This window comes from Penicillium hordei (assembly GCF_028827395.1).
Source record: "Penicillium hordei strain IBT 12815 chromosome Unknown utg000001l_segment0_segment0, whole genome shotgun sequence".
Classification (NCBI taxonomy): Eukaryota; Fungi; Ascomycota; class Eurotiomycetes; order Eurotiales; family Aspergillaceae; genus Penicillium; species Penicillium hordei.
In genome coordinates, this window is record NW_026623142.1 from 6092505 (window position 1) to 6113034 (window position 20530).

Below are 20530 nucleotides of genomic sequence, written 5' to 3' on the forward strand. Positions count from 1 at the left end.
GCCTCTAATGCTTTAATCCCGACTTCTTTGCGATTGGTCGGACGGTCCGAATGTTACTGTTGATAATGAAATAGTGCGTATTTGGAGCGAAAATACGACAGCTGTACTTCTTTTATTCGGTCTGGTGCCAGGAATTTGAAACTTAGGGGGATTCATTAGGAGCAAATCGATTATTCATGGTGGACAAACGCTTTTTCAGGATTCCATTTCCTCAAATGTTCAAATAAACATGTCCAAATAGACCACTTTGTATCCCTCAAGTAATAGATGCTTGAATTCTAGGAGCCATTGGTTGGCAATATTCTCATTTAATGCAGTCAAAAAGGGTATCTCATCATGATCTATCAAGGCGACCCATACACCAACCCATAAATACAAACCTACTCAACCTCCCCAGCCTCCCAAACACACCTATCACACAAACAAGTCCCGCCCAAAGCCCCAGAAGCCCACTCCCTCCTCTTCTGAACCGGCAACCCAATATCACAATAATGATTCAAGATCTCCGAATCCTTAGCAATACCCCCAGGCCTAAGCTCCTTCATCTCAAGCCCACGCGACCAAACAGCCGTCTCATCATCTCTCCGCGCGCGGAAATTGATCTCGCTACTCCATTCCCAGGTCACATTAGGATCACACGAATGGTTCGCAAGACACCACAGTGGATGAACAGCGCACAGCTCCGGGCCTCCATCCCAAGTAGATAGTCGGCCTGACGCCGTACCACGGAACTTAGCAAAGAGCGTGTTCAGAACCCATGTATCGTAACGGTAGAGCACAGTGTATGGATCCAGACCCATTTCATCGAGGAAACGCTCCGGCTGCAGGACATTGAGCTGGAACGAGAAGGGCAGAGTGGCGGTATCGTCTGTGGTAGGCGTTGTCTCTGCTTCTGCGGAGACAGACTCAATATCGAAATCGTGGAAATCACCCCAGATGTATTTCACTTCGGGTAGCTCGAGAGCGTGCTTATCCTGCGTGGCGGACATCGCGAGCGCTCTGCCAAGCAGAAGAAGGTATAGGTAGTCGGCCTTATCCTTGGGATCGGGGACATCCTTCCCGATAGAGTCGAGACCATCCTCGAGACCGCAGATCGCGCTGTGGTACACCTCCTGCGCTGTGTCGTGGCATGCTTGGCTGCAGAAGATGATGTCTACGCAGCCACCCTCGCAGGCGACGGGGGGTTCGGCGGCGGACAGTTCTGGGAGTGGTGCATTGCATGCGTCGCAGAGGTCGTCGTGGAGACGGTTTGTTGCTGTGAGCAGTGAAGACTCACGGAGGATGATCTCGTCTGGGGCGATATCTTCTTTTGCGAAGAGGCCGAGCTGCACGGAGACGTCCATGTTGGAGTCGGAGTCGTCCGCCGAGGCATGCAGTACTGGCAAGGCCACTGCGCGGACCTCACACTTCGGCGCAATGACTGCCAGTCGTTCATTGAGCAAGTTGAGGGTCTCTGGTGAACGGCGGTCTGGCTCGTGCTCGTTCCAGGGATAGAGGACGCGGCGGGCGAAGCCCTGTGCAGGGAGGACACTGGGGTTGATTGAGTCCAGGTCAATGTTTTCAGTTTCAGAGCCAGAGCGAGATTTGTAAATTTGCTTCACGCGATCCATCTGCACGTTCAAAGCAGCTACTGAAGCCGTTGCAGATCTCTTTTCGAGTAGGGCTAATCCGCGCACGCCAAACTCGAATGCATCGCGGTAGCAGCCGCAGCGGACGAGACTGCGTACTAGAAGGACGTACACCTCATCGATGATGGCATCGTATTCCTCTTGGGTGATGGGCACAGTGTTATTGTCTTCGTCTTCATCTTCATCGTCTGATTCATTCGCAGCTTTCTCAGGAGCCTGCTGGGAAGGGTCTACCTTCCGCTTGGCGTGGAACTCGCACTCATCTGGGTCAACCACTGACTCTAGCAGTGCTAGGGCACGGTATGCATCTGCAGAAGCGAGATCGGGGAAGCCCAGCTTTTCATACTGAAGACCTCGTTCAAGGTGCAGGTGAGGGTTGTGAGGGTCTGCATAGAGCCTGGTGGTTGTCTCATTGCGAGCTTGGAGTACTTGTGATGCAGACATACTGTGATGGTGTGTTTACTCTTGTTCCAAAAATGTAAGAACTTTTATACAGTCTTTGGTTTTTGACAGCCAAGAATGTAGTATAAAATTGATATCAAACTGTGAGATCGGGTGTAGAGAGTTGGGTTGGTAGACAGATAGTAGGCTGTAGACTTCAAAAGTTCAGCCTATATCATTGACACAATATCAATTGATATTTGACTTTATAAATGAAGATTGTGGTCTGCCCCTCTGTAGATCGACGATATTAGTGCGGGCAAGTTCTTTTTATCTTAAAAAAATTCATCGATAAGGACGGTCACGTGAATATATACTTCTCTCCAATTGGGGTTGTCCATAGGACCAGTAACCTTGATAAAAGATGAAAATTCTATCGATTATGTCTAAAAGCAACAGACTTGAGAAGCAAATTACACTTTATATGGTATAATTGACGTCCTAGTGCGAGAAATCCATTAGATAACACAGCGGAGTCTCGGCTATAGGCCAAGAGGATTCTCTCGGTTCTTAGACCAAATAGAAGCGTAAAAGGCCAAAATCGCAGTTCAACCGATTGAACGCAACCAGTCTGCAACGAACGCGAGAATTTCTCGTGTTTTGTAGATAGAAGATTTCCTACCATGAGGTATATTGGAAAAAGAGGACATCTGGCTTCAGTAGCGCCGAGAGGGGATGTCTGCAATGTTTATAAAAGAGAACGGTGGGGATTTGTAGTTGTGTGGGTGATGGTAGGTCTTAAGCCTTGTTTGAGTTTGTAAGGAAAGGTAGATACCTAGCAAATGTAGAGGAAGGGCAGGTGCAACCTTGAACTAATGAATGAATCAAAAGAACGCCTTCTTGCATTGGAGACTATAATGCAATGCTATAGCAATAAATGTATGAGTTTATGGGAGACTGATGATCTTTTTTTCACACTGTGCAATGCAGACACCCTGCCTGTTCAAATCCATTACATCACCTATTGAATGATTAGTATCATTTCCACAAAACCAACAAGAACTCCAAACATACCGAGCAATTATCATCGATGACAACTGTCCGATGTTCACCATCACCTGTAATATCATCAATTTCAACCCCAAGGCCCCCTTCACCCGTTAGGTTAGCAGCTAGGCGCTCGAGCATACTCCGCTTTATGTACAAGTCAGCAAAGAGGTCTAGACAAAGATAATGGGCACGTAATTTACAGTGATATGTGCGTCGCTGATGCCACCACGACGCTCAACATCGTTTTGGCTCATGATGCGGTAGCTTTCATGGACTCGCTTCCGGCTCTCGAGGCCACCGATCCTGGAGGCGTTTTGTCCAACCTTGTTGGCTGGGTTGTCGGGGTCGAGGATGTTCACACCATTACGAGCATCATCTTGAGCGTGCTGGTCTGGTGAAAAGACTTTGATGGTGTTATCGATTCCTGAAGCGGCGATCATTGGTTCATAGGGGTGACCTAATTCACAATGTTAATTTTTGTCTTCCTAGTCAGGGAAGAAAATTACCTTGAACAACATTGACAACTTCACTATCACCTTCTAGGATGTTGACCAGGTTGGACGTCTTGCGGTCCCAGATGAATATATGACCAGAATCACAGCCACTGACCACGAATTCATCATCCAGTCCAAAATAGTTGACGTCTTTGACGGTCTTGACGTTGCAATGGCCGCGATAACTTCGCATATAAGGTACGCGTGGAGCATGATTTTCGATATCACGTCGCGCCTTTCGAATGGCATATCTATGGGCCATAGTGCCACCGGAACCAAGCCCTTCGCTATCTTCATCCGAAGATGAATCCGTGGGCCAGCCATCCAGATCTTCGTCGTCAGTTGACTCCTCTGCCTGGCTGCCATCGCTCCCATCTTCGCCTGTATGAATATCGCTATTGTCCGAAGAATTTGCATCGCCTTGGGAGCTTTCAGGTCGAGGATCATTCTGCCTGGAAACGGAATCACTAGCCCTGATGGGTTCAATGTGTTGGGCTCGTTCTTCCTCCACATCGGGATTGATATCATCCTGGACTCTCTCTTCATCTGATTCACTCTCGGACTCGTCCGTTATGGTGTGAAGTCCACCGAAAGCATTGTTGACAAATCTGTAATTTACTTCGCTGCCTGTCTCCATCAAGATTCCTCTGCCTACTCGCAAAATCCAGAACCTCTTCGCAGAGGCACGGTCAAGCGAGCGGATTTGCGAGACAGGATTAGAGACACGGCGCCTGTCGAACCGAGCAGCTGAGTCCCCAAGATCTTCCAAAGGCAATCTGACAGCATTTCCGAATGCTGTCACGGCAGCTCGTTGGGTTGGGAACAGAATTCGCGTACTGTCATGCTCAAATCTGGAAGCATCCACATTCACGATCGGAGTATCACGCGCAAATTCCATAATGTAAGGCACTAGTATTGTTTCGATGGCATCCTCTTCGGATTCATCTGGGATTGGGAATCGGCTATGTAATCGTCGAGGGGCATTGCGGCGTTGAAATCCCTCCAAGAGACGCTGCCTGCCGCCCTGCAGCCAGAGAAGAATTGCTCGGAGGAATTCGTAGCCAAACTGAGCTGCTGGGTCAATGGGGTCATCTTCGCCCGGCGCAGGCTTGATCATCAGGAAGCTTGATCTTGATTCTTCCGGAACTTGTGTTTGATCTGCCAACTCATGGGCAAGTGCGCCAGCAGCTTGGACAAATCTCCATGACGACTGGCGATTGCGACGAAGCGATTGTTGGAAATTGACAGTCTCCTGTGATGGGTTCATGGGATAGCTCCATTCGCGCATGACATCGCCCATTTGTGGGAGAAACGTAGATGCAATTTGTAGGGCGGACGAAAAACATCTCGAGTACGATTCGGGTCCCACCTCGTCAGACCCTGCGGCTTCCCGAACTGCAGTTTCTGAAAACAGGGCCTTTCGAAGTTTCACTAACCCTTTTGCGATCTGCATGCTCAATCGCTGGGCATCATTCAGCACAGAATATCGAGCCTGCTCGAGCAAAGGCTCGGGGCCGGTGTTTAGGACATTATCCGAGAATGGGAGGAATGGAACATTTTCTGCTTCGCCATTCCCATATTGAATCCTAAGAGTATCTGGTTCTGCTGAGCGACGATGGGACTGATGTCGGCCACCACTTTCCTGCGATGAAGGTGTTGCGGGTTTCTTGCGCTTCCGGCTCCGTGAACTGCGGCGAGGCTGTCCGTCCTTGCCCTTGAGAGTCGATTTATTGCTCGTCTGTGTCTCTCGGGCATCTGGGCTGCGGATTAAATCGAAACTGTAGATGTGATCGCCAGACCAGCTAACAACCATCTCATTGGGGTTCGCATCACTGATTTTACAAGCAGTTATGTGTCCATCATCAGCATACTTCCCATGGTGCTTGCCGCCCGGTGCGAATCTTCGCACGCATCGTGTCGCCTTACTCATTTCCTCGTCATCGTTAAGGCTAGCAGCGCTTGATGTAGCCCTGCCCCTTGCAACAGAAGTGTCCTGGCCAAGCATTCGCCTGTCATGCAAAAAGCAGTGGAGGTGCGCACCACCCAAGGCAATATAATGCGGCTGACTTGGTGAGCAGGAGATGGTATTGAGATCCAGACGGTATGGCCGGTATGAGATTAGAGGCGGTGGAACATTGGGGTCATCATTTTCCAATCCTTGTCGGTATGCCATGAAGCCATGGCCACCCCGTGGCGGAGGGTATGCACTAGATGGTAGCCGCAGATCCCACTGGCGGACGTCACCATCCTCAGAGCAAGTGAGGAAGAGAAACGGGGAAGATTCGGTGACTATGCGCTTCACGCTATCGACGTGGCTTCGATACAATCTAGCGTTGGTATTGCCATCACTCAGATACCGCGTGCCACTGAAGAACTCATTGAAGCGCCGGCTGCGAGTGGAGGCTGCAAATGCGGAGGTGGCAGCATAATTTCTACTGCCACTTGAGTATTCGATATCAAAGACGCGAACCTGTGAGTCGCCGGCACATGTAACCAGAGTCCCATCGTTCGAGTGTGGCATAAACTTGACGGAGAAGATGTTGGCCTTATGGCCGGTGAAGACGGTGGTATTGAGCGAGAATGGGGCATCGGAGGAGTCGGGTTGGTAGGAGTAGATATTGAGGTGCTTATCATCAGAGCCTGACGCCAAAAGACGCCCTGACCTCGACCAACTGCGAGACCGTTAGTATGATAAGCATCAGAAATAGCGGAAGTGTTGGCCAGTCGATGAAACTAAGTGCTTCGGCCTAGGTAAAAGCTATAAACATACCTGAGGGCATTGACACATCCAGTATGCCCACCGAGTTCATTCACAATGTCGAGATCATTGACCCATTCCATGGATCCGTAAATTCCCCGAAGCCCAGCATACCGCACCTGTTCCCCGCATTCCCGGCGCCAAAGGCGATCGTAGAGCGAGGTTTTCATGGTCACTGGATCAGATAGGCGAGAAAGCTGAAATTCTTCGCTAGGTACGATCGGCGATCATCTCGAAAGGTACTGAGCAAGTGGGTACCGTCTCTTTGCGGGTGACTTTAGCTGTCAAAACGGAAGCTGCCGTGGATGACGTCAAGAAGATAACTGAGAGATAACTTTTGCAAGGTTACATCACCCCTTTTAAGATAGATCATCAGATATCTGTATGGTGTGGAAAGTGACAACGGAGTGAGAAAGACATGAATAAAGCAAGTATGAGGGGAAAATGAGCGGGTTCGCGATACTGCAAGATCTAGATCACCCCAGGTTGAGCCCTGGAGATAACACTGGCTGACTCATCGAGTTACCACAGATAAGGTACCGCGCAAGCTATGGCTGGCTGCAAGGTACATGAGACGAAGTACTATCAGTCATAACCCTCATATCCATTCACGCTGCTGGTATTATTGTTTCGTTTCTTTTTCATTTCTGCATAATATGCATATTTCTATACAGGTGGTTGAAAACTAGCTATGGGTATTCGTGGGCTCAAACAAAGAGATATAAACCGAAAACTAGCTTCTCCATGCCCCGACCCGGGGAGCTCTTGTTTCCCTTTCAGAGCCTGCCAGCTTGGTCGCGAGAAGGCCAACAAAATCTCTTTCTGAACGCACCATTTCTGTTTCCAGTGTTTGCATGGCACGGATCTCCTGTGTCATGAGTAGTATCAATTCAGTCAGATTCTTGGCCACTCTGGCAAGAGCAGACTGTTCTAGACGCTCCACTTCCCCGAAGCCCAGGATGTCAAGGACTTGCAATTGGCGTACACATAGTTCGAGCCTCACATTTAAAGTACGTAATGATTCTTTCCAGCTTCGCGCCAGGGGGTCAATAAAGGCGCCGACATCAACGCACCCTGGTCCGCGGCTATGACGAATAAGCTCCGCTTGGTTAAGCCAGTCTTCGAATGTCTTCACAGCCTGAGAGTACTGTGCACCCCGGCTACCAGCAATCATGTCCGAGACATCTTGTAGAACCTGTGACAAAATTTGAATCTGTTCAGAGAAGTCATGTGGACCGCGATGTTCACGACAATTGGAAAGCCAAAGCCCTATGGCCTGCGCATTCAGGCGACACTGCCGCTGCGTTTCATCTGCCAGTACCAAGCGGTATTGGCTAGCGACACTGTCGTACTTTTTGCGCAGACGTGTCTCGGAATCAGACTTCCATTCAGCATGGCTTTGCAGTGAGTTGGAATGGAAAAGACTGAGCTGAAGAAGTTCTGTTTGTAGTGCTGCAATATCCGGCCATGATGAAGAGATCAGAATATTCCCAGGCTGAGTTTCGGCTCCAGGGGTAGGCGTTGGGGGTTTGGAAATTTTCTTAGGAGACGACTGCCGTTGGTAGTTTGAGAGTGTTCGTGCACGTTGGCCAATTGGTGGGGTTGTCTCGACTTGTTTTGTATTCTGTACCAATTGACTCCTATGCCGCATGTGGATTTTGGCTGCCACAGGCGGTCCCTTGCTGGCACTGACAGGTTGCCTTAAAGAGAGCGACCGTGTGGGGCGTGGTGGGGGTAGCATCTCTGTTTTCTTGGGCGAAGGGGGCCTTCTGATCGTAGAAGATTGGACCGGGGATCGTCTTCCTGGCGGTTTGTGGGGTGAGGGTGGCACGAATGATGGCGCTGAGCTCTTTGACGAAGGGATTGTAATCTTCGCTGAAGGAATCCTCAACCCACCAGGTCGCATGATACTTTGACGACGGCTGGGTACCACCCCGGTCTTCCCTGCTGTAGAGTCCGACTGTGTTTGCTTTTTAGCCGGCGATATCTCTCGCTGTCTAGTTGGTGACGGGTCCGCGCGTGGTTTCAGCTTGCTGCTCGGTGGCTGAATGCGCCCGTATCCCGTTGCACGACCATTGTCTTGGGCAATATTGCTGCGCTGGGGAAGTAGGGTCCTTCCTCGGGCAGTGACTCCATTTTCTTTCAGAGGCACACCCTCGACCGGCGAGGAATTTGATGGCGAGCGGGTCTTGTCATTCGTTTCTCGGGTAGAGTCCTTGTTCAGGCTGGCCGTGGTAAGTAGTGCAGGGGAGGGTTTCGTGGCAGGTTGTGCTATATTTGAAGTCTGTAGTAATTAGCATGGTGCCATATGTCGTTGTTGGCATGGCAATGGTGGCACAGTCAGGGATGCGATAGCTGTGGGGAGCTTGACGGATAAACAAACGGGGGACTGACTTGTTTACGGGGGTCGCGTAGCGAAGCCGAACGTGTTGGGATGGGCATCGTACAAGGTCATCAGATGAGAATGGGCATGATGCATTCCAAGGTTGGGTTCAAGAAATTCAAGAAATTCAAGAAATGGGCGCTTTGTGGTTAATGGAGAATCGGAAAGCTACCCATGTAGGTGTGTGATCTTCCTGGTTACCCACACTTCTATTCTTATAGCTTTGTTTTTCGATCCTTTAGAGTACTTCATAGGCAGTACAAATGCATGCAAAATTAATTAAATTGTTTAAAAAGATTATCCAATACGTATATAGGTATATATTAAAAAAATGAAAAGAAAAATGATTCATTTCAAAAATCACATAACCCACTACACCACAGAGGTTCAGAGTTCAGACCATTTCGGGTTAATTATTACTTTGCACCATATGGGAAATTGCTTGAGGAAAAGAAAACGTTCATATTATATAGATATTGTTTGGACGTTTTGAAAATCCAAACTGAACAAATCCCATATTTCCCCGTCGACGAGTATGCCCCTCATAGGCAGCCTCTGTCGACGTTGAGCTAACCGTCACTTTCCCATCAAATCTCGCCCTGATCACTCTCACTATCTCATTATCTCACTATCATGTGTGATTTTTTTTTTTTTTTTTTTTCAGAGACTACTAACTACAGCTAAAATTCATGTTTCACGAAGAAATCAATTCCTATCTTAAAGGGAACTACCAGCCGCTCTCCCGTTCCAGTGCCTCCAATCGAGCGATCAATCCTTCGGCAAATGCAAAGGACCAGGAGTTCCTAATATAACACAGGAGGTGTTAGTACAGATCAAAACAGCGGAAATCATGGCGGCCGTGTCAGTAGCTGCCTGGCCAGACCTCATTTCCACAGAACGCATAGTACTTACACAGTATCGGGGGCCACAGAACTCACAGTGGAGTTGAAGTCCTCACCCCACTCCGCAGCCTCCAAGATAGCCGAGGAATCAGAAATCCCAATTCCAGCTCCAAGCCCCGAGTTGGTGTACACAGTATCCATGGACTGGAAGTCACACTTCCATCTTCGGATTCTGAGGTGGACATGGCAAGCAAGGGAACAGAAGCCTCAGGTCCCCAGCTTGACTTGGTGGTGTACGCGGTATCCAGGGGACTGGAAGTCGCACTTCCAAGTTTAAACTCTGGGAAGGACTCAATTGAATTGATGGATCGATATCCTGAATGAGTGTGTTCCGACCAGGAGTTCATTCTCCGACTGTACAAGCCAATGCGTCCATTATCCACGTTTGGATTAAAGGTCCCAATACTTCCCATGCTGCTCATGCTGGGCTCAATGTCAGAATAGGCATAGCACATGATTCTGCTGTACATGGTAAAATCGACGAGGTCCATGTTGACTGGAAGGATGTTGGTATCGGGCCACAAGTTAATGAGATCGATAGTTGGTCTCATTCCGATCACTTTCTTGTAGCGAGCATGAGCACCGCCGTCACCGGACCACATATTAATCAAGTCCGTGGAGGAACTCGTTTCAAAGCCATTTGCGTTGTTGTCCGGGGTAGGGGAATCGTTCTTCGAGTTCACGTCGATGGAGTTGACGTCAGTTGCCAGATCGGCGGCCGCTTTGTCTTTGTCCGAAGAAATTTCGATAAAGTCAACGTCAGTACAGTCAGCCCCATTATCAGAAGAGAATTCGATGAGGTCGATGCTATCAGCAACACGATGGAAAGGGGGATCCCATAGGTCGTCGGGATTGATTATCGGACCACGAGTGACCTTGTTCAAATCGATAAAATCGACATTCTCGGCGGAATCAAATGCGCCAGTATCTAACTTCAAGTCGACGAAGTCAATGGCTACCAGTATAGCGTTGGTGCCATTGTTTGAATTGAAGTTAAAGCGGTTAGGGTTGGTCGAACGCGCGGGCTCACGGTCCGGTCTCATAGTCCTCGGACGGACGCTTCGCACAACGCGATTCTCCATACTGCTGTATTGTGTTAATAATGAAAAATGTTTTTGGGGATATAATACTTCTCAATGAAGCTTTCAAAACAGCAAAATTGATGGAAGGTGGGTGGTGCCGATGGAGCGTTGGTGGTGATAGTGAAGTTCGGATGATGGACTGAGTCTCGATTCAAATGGCGCGCGTTGAGTCCAACGCTAAAACATTTGTTCTTTTTAGTTTCGAGGGTTGAAGACTTGGACTCATTCAATGCCTAGATGTTTGCTTTGGCTTTTACATGGTGCCAGTGAATTTGATATGTACTATCCTGTTTGATACAAAGATTTACTTAGTAAATATGCTGCATGAACATCGAGTATAGAATGACCATAGCAAGCTGCTCTACAGGGCCTCACGGTGTCAGTGGTACAGTGATTCTTTGACCAAGGAGATCTGCTAGTACATCACGATATGCATGAAGAGTTGGATTCCCAGGAATCATTATATTCAACTTCTAGGCCGGGAACACTCTTAAGAAGTTTATTGAATGGTTGCTTCGCTCCGCCGTTATCAGGAGGAAGTTATTTGTTCTAATGAATGTTTACTCTAACTACCTAACTGTATGGAACCAAACTTGATACCGGGCTAGGATTTGTTAAGAGCAGAGATGCCTGATGTCGGTAAATGGATCGCTCACATACGGCGAGCCGGTCCGCAAGATATGTGTTCATAGATCCCAGTAATCATATTAATAAGGTGGTCTGCATTTATCGTCGTTGTCTGTCGTGCTTGCAAACCTTAGCCCCCTCCAACATTATACGTGGAACGTTTTGATGACATCAAAACCGATGTCTCTCTTTAGTATAGTGTATGTCGTCTAGGTGGAAGTGGCCCCATATGGCTGGTGCGGGTATTGTTATGAGTCAACTAGGTAATTGCGGTAAGAACAGAAGCCGGCCGCCTATTCTAATATACTATGAATTGAATATAGGCTCCGCTAATAACGAATTTAGAATGAGTTGGGTCCTGATATGATGACCAAATTGCCAAATTGAGCTGGCTTCATTGAGTAAAAACTTGGGCTAGCAAGGTACAATAAATCTTCATTGAACTTGGCTTTGGTTGTGGATGGAGGATTTTATAACGGCCGTTCAGAAGCGGCAACACACTGCCTGGACTAACCCAGATTTCACCAAAGAGACAGCCCTAACATTCTCATATGTGGATCCTGTAACGCTAAGGCGACCTCTGTACTCCCTCAGTAGATAGTGACGACTTATTTGCACTATATCTCATGTTAGCCATTTGCTATCATGTTTGACCATGTCTGTTTCCAGAAGAAGAGTAACGACCGACTTACCACACCTCCACTACACCTTCCTTGTCCGGGGCAGCACAGGAATGTGCCACCGTTGCAGTATTGTCCCTTCTGGGAGCACCCAGCTCTCGCTTCGAGGTTTGGACCAGCTTCGGCCATTGCGTAGGCAGCTAGTGCAAACAAGACGATAAACAGCTTCATGTTTGAGGAATTGATTTATAAATATTGTTCTTATAAAGATTGTTCGAAATCGTTTGTGGGGTCTAAAGAGATAATGTTGAAGACTGCTGAGGAATGAGTTTCTATAATCCGCGCGAACGCTGGGCTTTATATAGAGCCGGTGCCATCTTTATTATTTCCCTCATAGAAACAATAGATTGCAGATCCTTAGGACTAGACGCGCTCAATATGCCAAACTATGCCTGACTGGTTCGCCTTTTAGGGGTTACATTGCAGGATCAGATCAGTTGACACTACAATACCTTGAAGCTGAGAAGAATCAGCCCACCCAACTTGCAGGTCTTTTCTCAAACGGCAGAGTCTTCATGTAGATCGATCTTGGCATTCTTGGAATACGAGTGAGCATTCGTGAGGGTTATCCCCACCTGATGGAGATGATGCACATAAGCGTGCACGAGTCGTGGGGGCGGGGCCTCACAATAGCGAAGGGGGATGGATTGAAAAACTGATATCAGATGGTATGTAGTTGAAGAGATGCTATAAAAGGTAGGCACTTTACCTTCGATGTAGCTTAAGAAACAATCATTACTCTATCAATTCGTCGAACTCCAATTCCCACCAGAAACCCAACTACATATCCCACAAACACCTTCAAAATGCGTTTCACTATTCTAGCGCTTGCAACTGTCATTGGTCTGGCACTTGCCTCACCCATTGAAGCCGACGCAGGGCCGGCGCTTTCTTCGCGGTCCAATAATTGCTTCACTCTCTGCAAGATTGATGGTGGAGTAAGTTAATTTATCTTTTATTGCTTTATTCTAGCTAATATGATCAATTATAATAGAGTGACCAGGGTTGCCTGGAGAAATGCAAGAACAGCTAGGAGCAGTACGATGACACAGAGAAAACCAGACAATACAACGTTGACAGCCAAAACGGCCACGGGGGTCCACGGGTCTCAGCCTGATTATGTATTGACCAATTGAGCTTTCTTTGTGGACACGTATGGGGCCGGGAGACTATGATTGGTTGTGTTGTTTTATGTTCGTTGGTTATTTGACCGGCGTCGGGTCGTTTGTTGTACCTAGCGGTCAAATGATGAGCGTCATGAGTCTAGACAGTCTGAAATTCTATATGTCCAATTCACAATTCTCATTTTTGCTTCCGTCTAAAAACTCCAGTTTACATTCATGGTTGCCTAAGCTATCAAGGAGGCCATCAAGTTGAGCTGGTATGTACATAAGGAAAATCCGGGGTTGCATGGGTCGGATAGAAACGGGAGATCGACGCTGAGCTGCGTGGATGAGCCTGAAATATGTAGGGGGAAAGCGACAGCTCATACCTAAACCTGAGTCCTTGACATGTACATTCACTGTTTTGGTACTTCCGTATTTATCTATAGGGCAGAATAGAGACTTTAAAATAGTTTGATAAGGATTGGGTATATATATATGTCATCAATGATTTGTCTCCAGGTTTTAGCTTATGCTCTCTTGCTACCTAGATAAGGCAATATACAGCAATCTATAGTATACTAACTACTTAGGAGAATTTAGCCTTCGAAGATATTATATCCGCTCACTGTCCACATAGTTATAAGGTTCTGGACAATGTAGGCTCTCAGAAAGTACGTGGCAGACCCGAAACCGGACCTCCGAGATACGGACCGTGGACGGACCGTGAACCGATATCGAAAGACTGCTACCCCCTCTTGTTGGTCGACCTTATCTTAATAATTACTTGGCATTCCGGCTATTTCACCGCATTTCTGTCCAATCGATCAAAATTAACAGTCTGAATCCAGGGCATTAGAACTCCATGTGATCGGCTCAATCGGAACCCCCGCCCGATACATACGGACCGTCTATTGGAATCACAATGACTCTCGTTCCATAGATAAATACCTAGGGTAGCCTTGGGATTATTAGAGAGATAATAAAACAAGTTACAATTTCAAAATGACCTCAAACAACCCCTCGTACCTTATCATTGGCGCGGGTGTCTTTGGTGTATCGACCGCCTACCATCTCATCCAGAAGTATCCCAATGCAACGATAACTCTGGTCGATCGAGATGCATATGATGCCGAGTCGCGCGTGGCAGCATCATGGGATTGGAACAAGGTTGTCCGCGCAGATTACGATGACAAGGTCTACTGTAGACTTGCTCTTGAAGCTCAAGAGATTTTCAAAAACGACCCTCTTTGGCAGCCACACTTTCACCAGACTGGCGTTTACTGGACGTGTCGCAGTGACTACGCGCAAAATGTCATCACAAATCACAAGGAACTTGGTCGAAATGATGATATCATTGCTCTCCCTGTTGCTGAAGCCAGAAAGCTTTATGGAGGAATCTTTGATAATGCCGACTACACCGGTGTTAAGGAGGTTCTCGTGAACAGGGCTAGTGGCTGGGCTGCTGCCGGAGACGCTCTTCGAGCAGTGACAAAACGGTGCCTGGAATTGGGCGTCTCATACGTCACTGCATCCGTTACTAACCTTGAATTCGATGGTCGTGGCTCTTGCACCGGTGTCAAGACACGATCTGGAGAGATATTGTCCGCCACGCATGTGGTCGTCGCTGCGGGTGCTTTCACACCGACATTGCTAGAGTGGAGTGCTGCGAAAAGCGGCAATCCTGGGCTACGAGCCGGAGAGCGAATTCTCGCGGCTGGTATCACCACTGGAATGGCACAACTCAATGAGAAGCAATACGAAAAGTTCAAAGACATGCCTGTTGGCTTCCAGGGTTACACGCCTGATGAAGGTACGCTTTTCCCGGTATATTTTGCATATGCATGAATGGCCACTAATAATTACCCAGGGAAACCCTTCATTGGCACCCTTCCCCCAACTAAAGACCGCGAGCTCAAGTGGTGGGGATCTAAGATTTTCACAAACACCCGAGAAGTACTCCCTGGACAGTACATCTCTTCTCCTCCACCCACACATGACTACAACCAGTGGAAGGTTCCAGGACCTCTCAAGCAGGATATTGTAGAGGCCAGGAATCTGTGGTATGGGCCCGAAAGTGCAACATGGGAGATGACGAAACACCGTATTTGCTGGTTAGTGCTTCCCCTGACAACGCAATTGGTTACTTTTTTTTTAACACTCGAAAAGGGACGCTTTCACTACTACCTCCGACTTTATAATTTCGCCTCACTCTGCCTCCAGAGGACTATACATCGCCACTTGTGGTTCGTTCCATGGATACAAGTTCTTCCCTGTACTTGGAAAGTACATCACACAGATGCTTGAGGGAGAATTGGCACCGGAATTGATCGAGAAGTGGGCATGGGATCGACAACGACCTGACTCGTCCGAGAACGTTGAGTACCCGAACTCCGAGATGAAGCATTTATTGGAACCTGCAGCGAAGTTGTAAAGGAAACATTTTGATACGCTTGATATGATAGATATAATGTGGTTTGAATTGACGTTCCAAATAATTTTTTTATATGGTAATGCTGTTTGGCATTATATATACCCCAAGTTAGAGCCGATGCTTCTTTATTCCCTTTTGAATTCCTTATCCTTGATGTATAGTCTTCTATCTGTTCCCGGGGGGAGCGGAGAGGAGAGAGTGTAAGTGGATTATATAGCACAAGTGCGGCTGCCGGCTTCGACATCTCCCATTCCCTGGAACGCTATCGATGTCCCACAGAGTTGTCGGTTGGTTATGCATGTGGTCTCTAGACTTGTTTGGGGCGATTGTTTGTACTATTCCAACTCGAAAGATCTAAAAGAACACCAGGAGGAACACTTTTAATGACAAACAATAGGAATTTTCAAGGTTGAAACGTAGTTTCACTAGAGCTTGCCTGCTTTGCGCAGATGGATAAAAATGATGAAACAAATATGAATTCTATATTAGGTTTGGTCAACCTGTCCTAACAACAGACCAAAGTAGAACATCACTTTTCAACGCAGCCAGTGCATCCAATGCCACACAAGGCAGTTGCAAACTAGGAAAGGAAGCCATCCCCACATCCATACATCTCAAATCCCATCTAGCAAACCTCACACCTCAAAGACTCCCACGACGAGGGAATGAAACACCATCCACTGCGGGGTGATCGGTGAACCAGGTCACCTTATCACCAGCACCCTGGTTAACCAGAGCCGAAGGAAGACTGGAGCCCTCCTCAAGATCAAAGATCTGCTTAAGGATTTCCTTCTTGCCGGCGCCCGTCGCGACAAAGGCAATGTTGGAAGCATGGGTAACAACAGGCAGGGTAAGGGTGATGCGCTTAGGGGGAGGTTTGGGGGAGTTGGTCTCAGCAGCAACCCAAGCATCCTTCTCGCGAAGCAAGGCGTGGCCAGGGAAGAGCGAGCAGGTGTGGCCATCGGGTCCGCAGCCGAGGAGGATAAGATCAAAAGCGGGCAATTTGACACTGTCCTTAGCAGCAAACTCGCGCATCAGATCCTCTTGGTAGAGATCAGCGAGTTCCTGGGGATCGTCATCCTCAATGTGGTTCTTGTCGATGGGGTGGATGACCGGTGAGCCGAGCTCGGCGGGGATCTTGGAAACGAGCTCGTCGTTCAGCAGACGGTAGTTGCTATCCTCGTGGTCGAGCGGTACGGCGCGCTCGTCGGCGAAGAAGATGTGCCACTTGGAGAATTGGGGGGTATCTTCCGGGGAGCCATTGCCAGTGGCGAGGAGGGCTTTGGCTAGAACAGCAGGTAGGGAGCCGCCGGAGACGGCGAGACGGAAAGTGCCGTGTCGGGCAAGAGCAGAGGTCTGGCTGCGGAGGACATAGCCTCGCAATTGGGCGGCTAGCTCATCGGAGCTGGCAAAGCTGTGCAGGTTGGGGTGTCCGGTGGCCATGGTGATATGTGGGTGGGACAAGAATGAGGGGCAGGAGATATTTCGTTTTTTTGGCGGGGTAAGGGCCGAGATCTAAACGCTTTTTTGGGGGGGCTTGGCCTAGGCTTAGGGATGGACTAGATGGCAACGTAGCAAGTTCAGAAAGAGAAGAGGAAAGGGAATATGACGTCGCTGGCGAATCTAATGTCCACGGGTCAACGTGGGATGGATTTCGCCGAAGTGGGATGGGATTTCCAAGGATCGTCCAATAAGTTCATCCGGATATCTTTCCTTCCTACCACCTGGGCAAACCTCCGGGCAGGTTTGCCACACCTTATTCGACTTTCTCTTCATGGCCTAAACTTGCATGATTCGGTTCTGACCTTGGAAAATCCTTGGAAAATCCTAAGTATTCCAACATTCAGCCCTGACCCCGGGAGATAAGAAAATGACGGGATCTTCGTCATTAATTTGCATAATCTAACCCCAAACATAAATATGTAAATATGTAAAATTCCAAGATATCACCAGCATTTAACGATAAATGAAAAATGCATAATATCTCAATGGGTCGACGCGAAGCCCCAGACGCCCACCTACGTAAATGTACATTAGTGACTCTCAAAATAGGTATTCCCCTTTCTGACTTAGTTTTGTTTTAGATCAAGTATCAAGTGGGGAGAATTAATTTGGTGTTCAATGTATTGCCTCCTATATCCTCATTTTGCGGGTCAATGATCCAGCATGTACTGGAAAATGTCGACATTCCCTTCAGATAGAGAGGGGGGGAAAGGCCAAGGTTATGGTGATGTCCGATGGGTTTAGGTAGCAACGTTATTGGAATGAGCGCATAAAACCTTGGAAGCAGCCCATATGTAAGCCCATGTGTATCCTGCATAGATGATCGGCAAGAGAAGGGGGGGAAATACGGATTACTCCGTAGGATAGGGAGGAATAGAATAATTTTTTTTTTAAAAAAAAGCCTTGAATATTTTCCCTGTTTCATATTCTGTATCCCTTTTTTCCTGATTATCGAGTCAAATCATCATCACTTGGGAAAAAAAACTGGGGTAAACCCAGAAATCACGGGGCTCAGCCGCCTAACCGGGTTCAACTCAAAAACATGCGATTCCCCCCCTCCTCTCTTCCTCCCTTCAAAACTTCGAAATCCAAAAATGAGCTCTCCAGTACAAATCACTCCTCAACCTCGGACGGGCGGCGTTGCTCGTCCATCTGAGGCTACTTCTCCACAAACTCTCGACATCGTCCGATGTTCCCGCTGCCAACAATCTCTCAGCCTAGGCCAATCAGGCCGCAGCGTCGTTCAATTCGGTATGAACTCCTACTACTGCAGCCGTTGCGCAACCAAAGTCGGCTTCGGAGGGTGAATCAAAAACAATATACGAATCACGATAAACAATAAACCAAAACCAAAACCAAAACCACAATAAACCGGAGGATCTGGGGAGTCTAGCGAGTGGTTGACCGGATCAACATCACAAAAACCGTCTTTCAAACCAACAAAAAATCGTCCCCCTTCCCCGTCGCAAGGGTAGATGCGACTTCCTTTTCAAGGGATACCACTCTATCCCGTCTCTTCGATACTTTCATTCGTTTCCGACTTCGCCTTGGACCCCGGTTCGAGAGTTCCTGTGAGATTCTGTAGGCTGTGCTGGCACGGCCTGCTTTTCATTGATCGGATTTATTAAAGAATACCGAGGTTTATGGAGGATTATACAAGTTGGCTTCGGTCAACTGGATATTCTTGGGTGTCTGCGACCCCTAGGATGGCAGTTCTGGAGGTCAGTGGCTCTCGGTGCAAGAACCATGAAACCTTGGACCAAGGTGCGCTTGGGAAGTCATCACAATTGGCTCATTCCACTCGGTCGGCATCGATCATATACAACATACGGAGTACATTATATGTTGCATGCTGGATTCTTGCGTCTTGATTTGCCGACCCGGATTCTCTTGCAAGTTCAACTACTCTCTTAAGCAGCAGTGCTGTTTACATTTTGCATCCTTGTTATTTTGCTCTTCAGCGATCGCCCACTGGGTTCCTATCTCATTATCTCTTTCAAGCCTGTCTAACATCACATTTTCATATATTGAATTAGAATATTTCATTTCATCGTTTGAAATAAACATATAAACATGATCCTTTGCCTACATCTAGAGTTACTAGTTATATATGTAGTACACCTGCGACTCTGCCACATGAATAAACCCAAACATCCGCATTTGGCACCCGGGGATTTCAAAATCCCCGGTGGATGAGAAGGTAATTTTATGATTGACGTGAGAACCAAACATTATTCAAAACAGACTTTCCGCTCCAATTCGCCAGTAAAAGAGGTAGATTTGCAGATTGGCCCTGTGATCTCCCCTGGAGCCCAGTGTTTTGGTCGCGTATCGTCATACAGCGTCGTCTCACCCCATGCAAATCCCACATGCTTGGAATGTGAGTAGCTCCCTGTGTGGTCATTTGCCTTGTCTTAATATACTTTCAACAGTCGTACATGCCCTGTGACAGGTTTGTTGTAGTTATTGGTCCCCCCTTGAGACCGGCCCTGATTAAAGAAAAGGAACACAGAAGATCTATTTTGAAGATCTGTAAGACACTTGGGTTTTGCATATTCCAAGGGCACGGAGTACGCCGTGTAGACCTGTGCGGTAGAGGTAGTATTCCACATACCTGATTCTGACTTGCTGGGACCTGCAGTGTGACTATCGATACATGCCTGCGCACATAAGAATTTCGATGGATTTGAGCTGGAGTTCCAAGATTACCCTTCTTTGCTTCGATAATAATCCTATCTTCATATTTTTTCCAAATGTATCTGCAGGTACTTGGGAATCAAAATACGCATGGAAATCAATAGTCGATTCAATCGATCCAAAAAAGAAAAAATGTCAATAACTGCAAGATATGACTGCTCATGATCCGACCCGCTCTGATCGAAGATCCTTTTAAAAATATATATTTATTATATTTATTTTCCTTCCTTTCTTTTCTGTCCATTCTTTTACTTTTTTTGCTTTTTTTCCCAAGGGTTCCGATCTGACAATAGACACAAAAACCAATGTGATGAATACAGGTCCACTTTGCATGTACTCTGCATGTCCGATCCGGATCTAGCGGTGTAACACATACTATTAAGTCAGGTAAGCCAGGCTTTCCCAAGCGATTTGCCTCTGTGCACGGGTATACCCGGCACTTAATGTAGAATATCCTTAAATATTAATAGCAAAGAGGACGGGGGGGAAAGAGGACATATTACAGATCAGAACGATACAATGTCCTTAAGTGGAACTATACCCGGGAGTGGTGGGACGGCAGAACCACTCTATTGTATTCTAATATTTGGCAGAGCTGAGCTCATGATAAAAATGACATATCTCAGCCTGAAGGAGAAAGGGAACTGCTTATTCTCTGATATGACTGGCTACTGCTCATCGTCCGCCGTCGCCATTCGTCCAGATTGTGCAGTATTCTGGGTCCCCGTGATTTCTACTTGCACGCCATGAACAAGACTATATTATTGCTAGACTTAAGGAATTAATTTACTATATCATATATCATCAG

The 20530-nt window shown here is 47.5% G+C and overlaps 8 protein-coding genes across 8 annotated transcripts; 2 read left to right on the forward strand and 6 right to left on the reverse strand.

Annotated features, from left to right (window-relative positions):
* Nucleotides 1-380: 380 nt before the first annotated feature.
* N7537_002335 (putative MYND domain protein) lies at nucleotides 381-2072 on the reverse strand (the record flags this gene model as incomplete). The annotated part of the gene is made up of 1 exon (XM_056893393.1): nucleotides 381-2072. The coding sequence occupies one exon, from the start codon at nucleotides 2070-2072 to the stop codon at nucleotides 381-383; it is 1692 nt and encodes a 563-aa protein (XP_056758388.1).
* Nucleotides 2073-3021: 949 nt separating this feature from the next.
* On the reverse strand, nucleotides 3022-6509 carry N7537_002336 (WD repeat-containing protein; the record flags this gene model as incomplete). The annotated part of the gene is made up of 5 exons (XM_056893394.1): nucleotides 6324-6509; nucleotides 3566-6225; nucleotides 3260-3516; nucleotides 3084-3203; nucleotides 3022-3030 (listed from the first exon to the last, which is right to left on the reverse strand). Exons 1-5 carry the CDS (start codon nucleotides 6479-6481, stop codon nucleotides 3022-3024), a joined length of 3204 nt encoding a protein of 1067 aa, XP_056758389.1. The 5' UTR covers nucleotides 6482-6509.
* Nucleotides 6510-7044: 535 nt separating this feature from the next.
* N7537_002337 (uncharacterized protein) lies at nucleotides 7045-8753 on the reverse strand (the record flags this gene model as incomplete). Its single annotated transcript, XM_056893395.1, has 2 exons — nucleotides 7045-8595; nucleotides 8706-8753. 2 exons carry the CDS (start codon nucleotides 8751-8753, stop codon nucleotides 7045-7047), a joined length of 1599 nt encoding a protein of 532 aa, XP_056758390.1.
* A 668-nt stretch (nucleotides 8754-9421) lies between these two features.
* N7537_002338 (uncharacterized protein) lies at nucleotides 9422-10678 on the reverse strand (the record flags this gene model as incomplete). Its single annotated transcript, XM_056893396.1, is given in 3 exon segments — nucleotides 9422-9497; nucleotides 9607-9740; nucleotides 9752-10678. 3 exon segments carry the CDS (start codon nucleotides 10676-10678, stop codon nucleotides 9422-9424), a joined length of 1137 nt encoding a protein of 378 aa, XP_056758391.1.
* Nucleotides 10679-11913: 1235 nt separating this feature from the next.
* Nucleotides 11914-12156, reverse strand: rodD (the record flags this gene model as incomplete). The annotated part of the gene is made up of 2 exons (XM_056893397.1): nucleotides 11914-11922; nucleotides 11998-12156. The coding sequence occupies 2 exons, from the start codon at nucleotides 12154-12156 to the stop codon at nucleotides 11914-11916; spliced, it is 168 nt and encodes a 55-aa protein (XP_056758392.1).
* A 1937-nt stretch (nucleotides 12157-14093) lies between these two features.
* N7537_002340 (NAD(P)/FAD-dependent oxidoreductase) lies at nucleotides 14094-15522 on the forward strand (the record flags this gene model as incomplete). The annotated part of the gene is made up of 3 exons (XM_056893398.1): nucleotides 14094-14901; nucleotides 14959-15202; nucleotides 15258-15522. The coding sequence occupies 3 exons, from the start codon at nucleotides 14094-14096 to the stop codon at nucleotides 15520-15522; spliced, it is 1317 nt and encodes a 438-aa protein (XP_056758393.1).
* A 642-nt stretch (nucleotides 15523-16164) lies between these two features.
* On the reverse strand, nucleotides 16165-16965 carry N7537_002341 (6-phosphogluconolactonase; the record flags this gene model as incomplete). Its single annotated transcript, XM_056893399.1, has 1 exon — nucleotides 16165-16965. One exon carries the CDS (start codon nucleotides 16963-16965, stop codon nucleotides 16165-16167), a length of 801 nt encoding a protein of 266 aa, XP_056758394.1.
* A 1154-nt stretch (nucleotides 16966-18119) lies between these two features.
* Nucleotides 18120-18332, forward strand: N7537_002342 (uncharacterized protein; the record flags this gene model as incomplete). Its single annotated transcript, XM_056893400.1, has 1 exon — nucleotides 18120-18332. The coding sequence occupies one exon, from the start codon at nucleotides 18120-18122 to the stop codon at nucleotides 18330-18332; it is 213 nt and encodes a 70-aa protein (XP_056758395.1).
* Between the last annotated feature and the right edge of the window lie 2198 nt (nucleotides 18333-20530).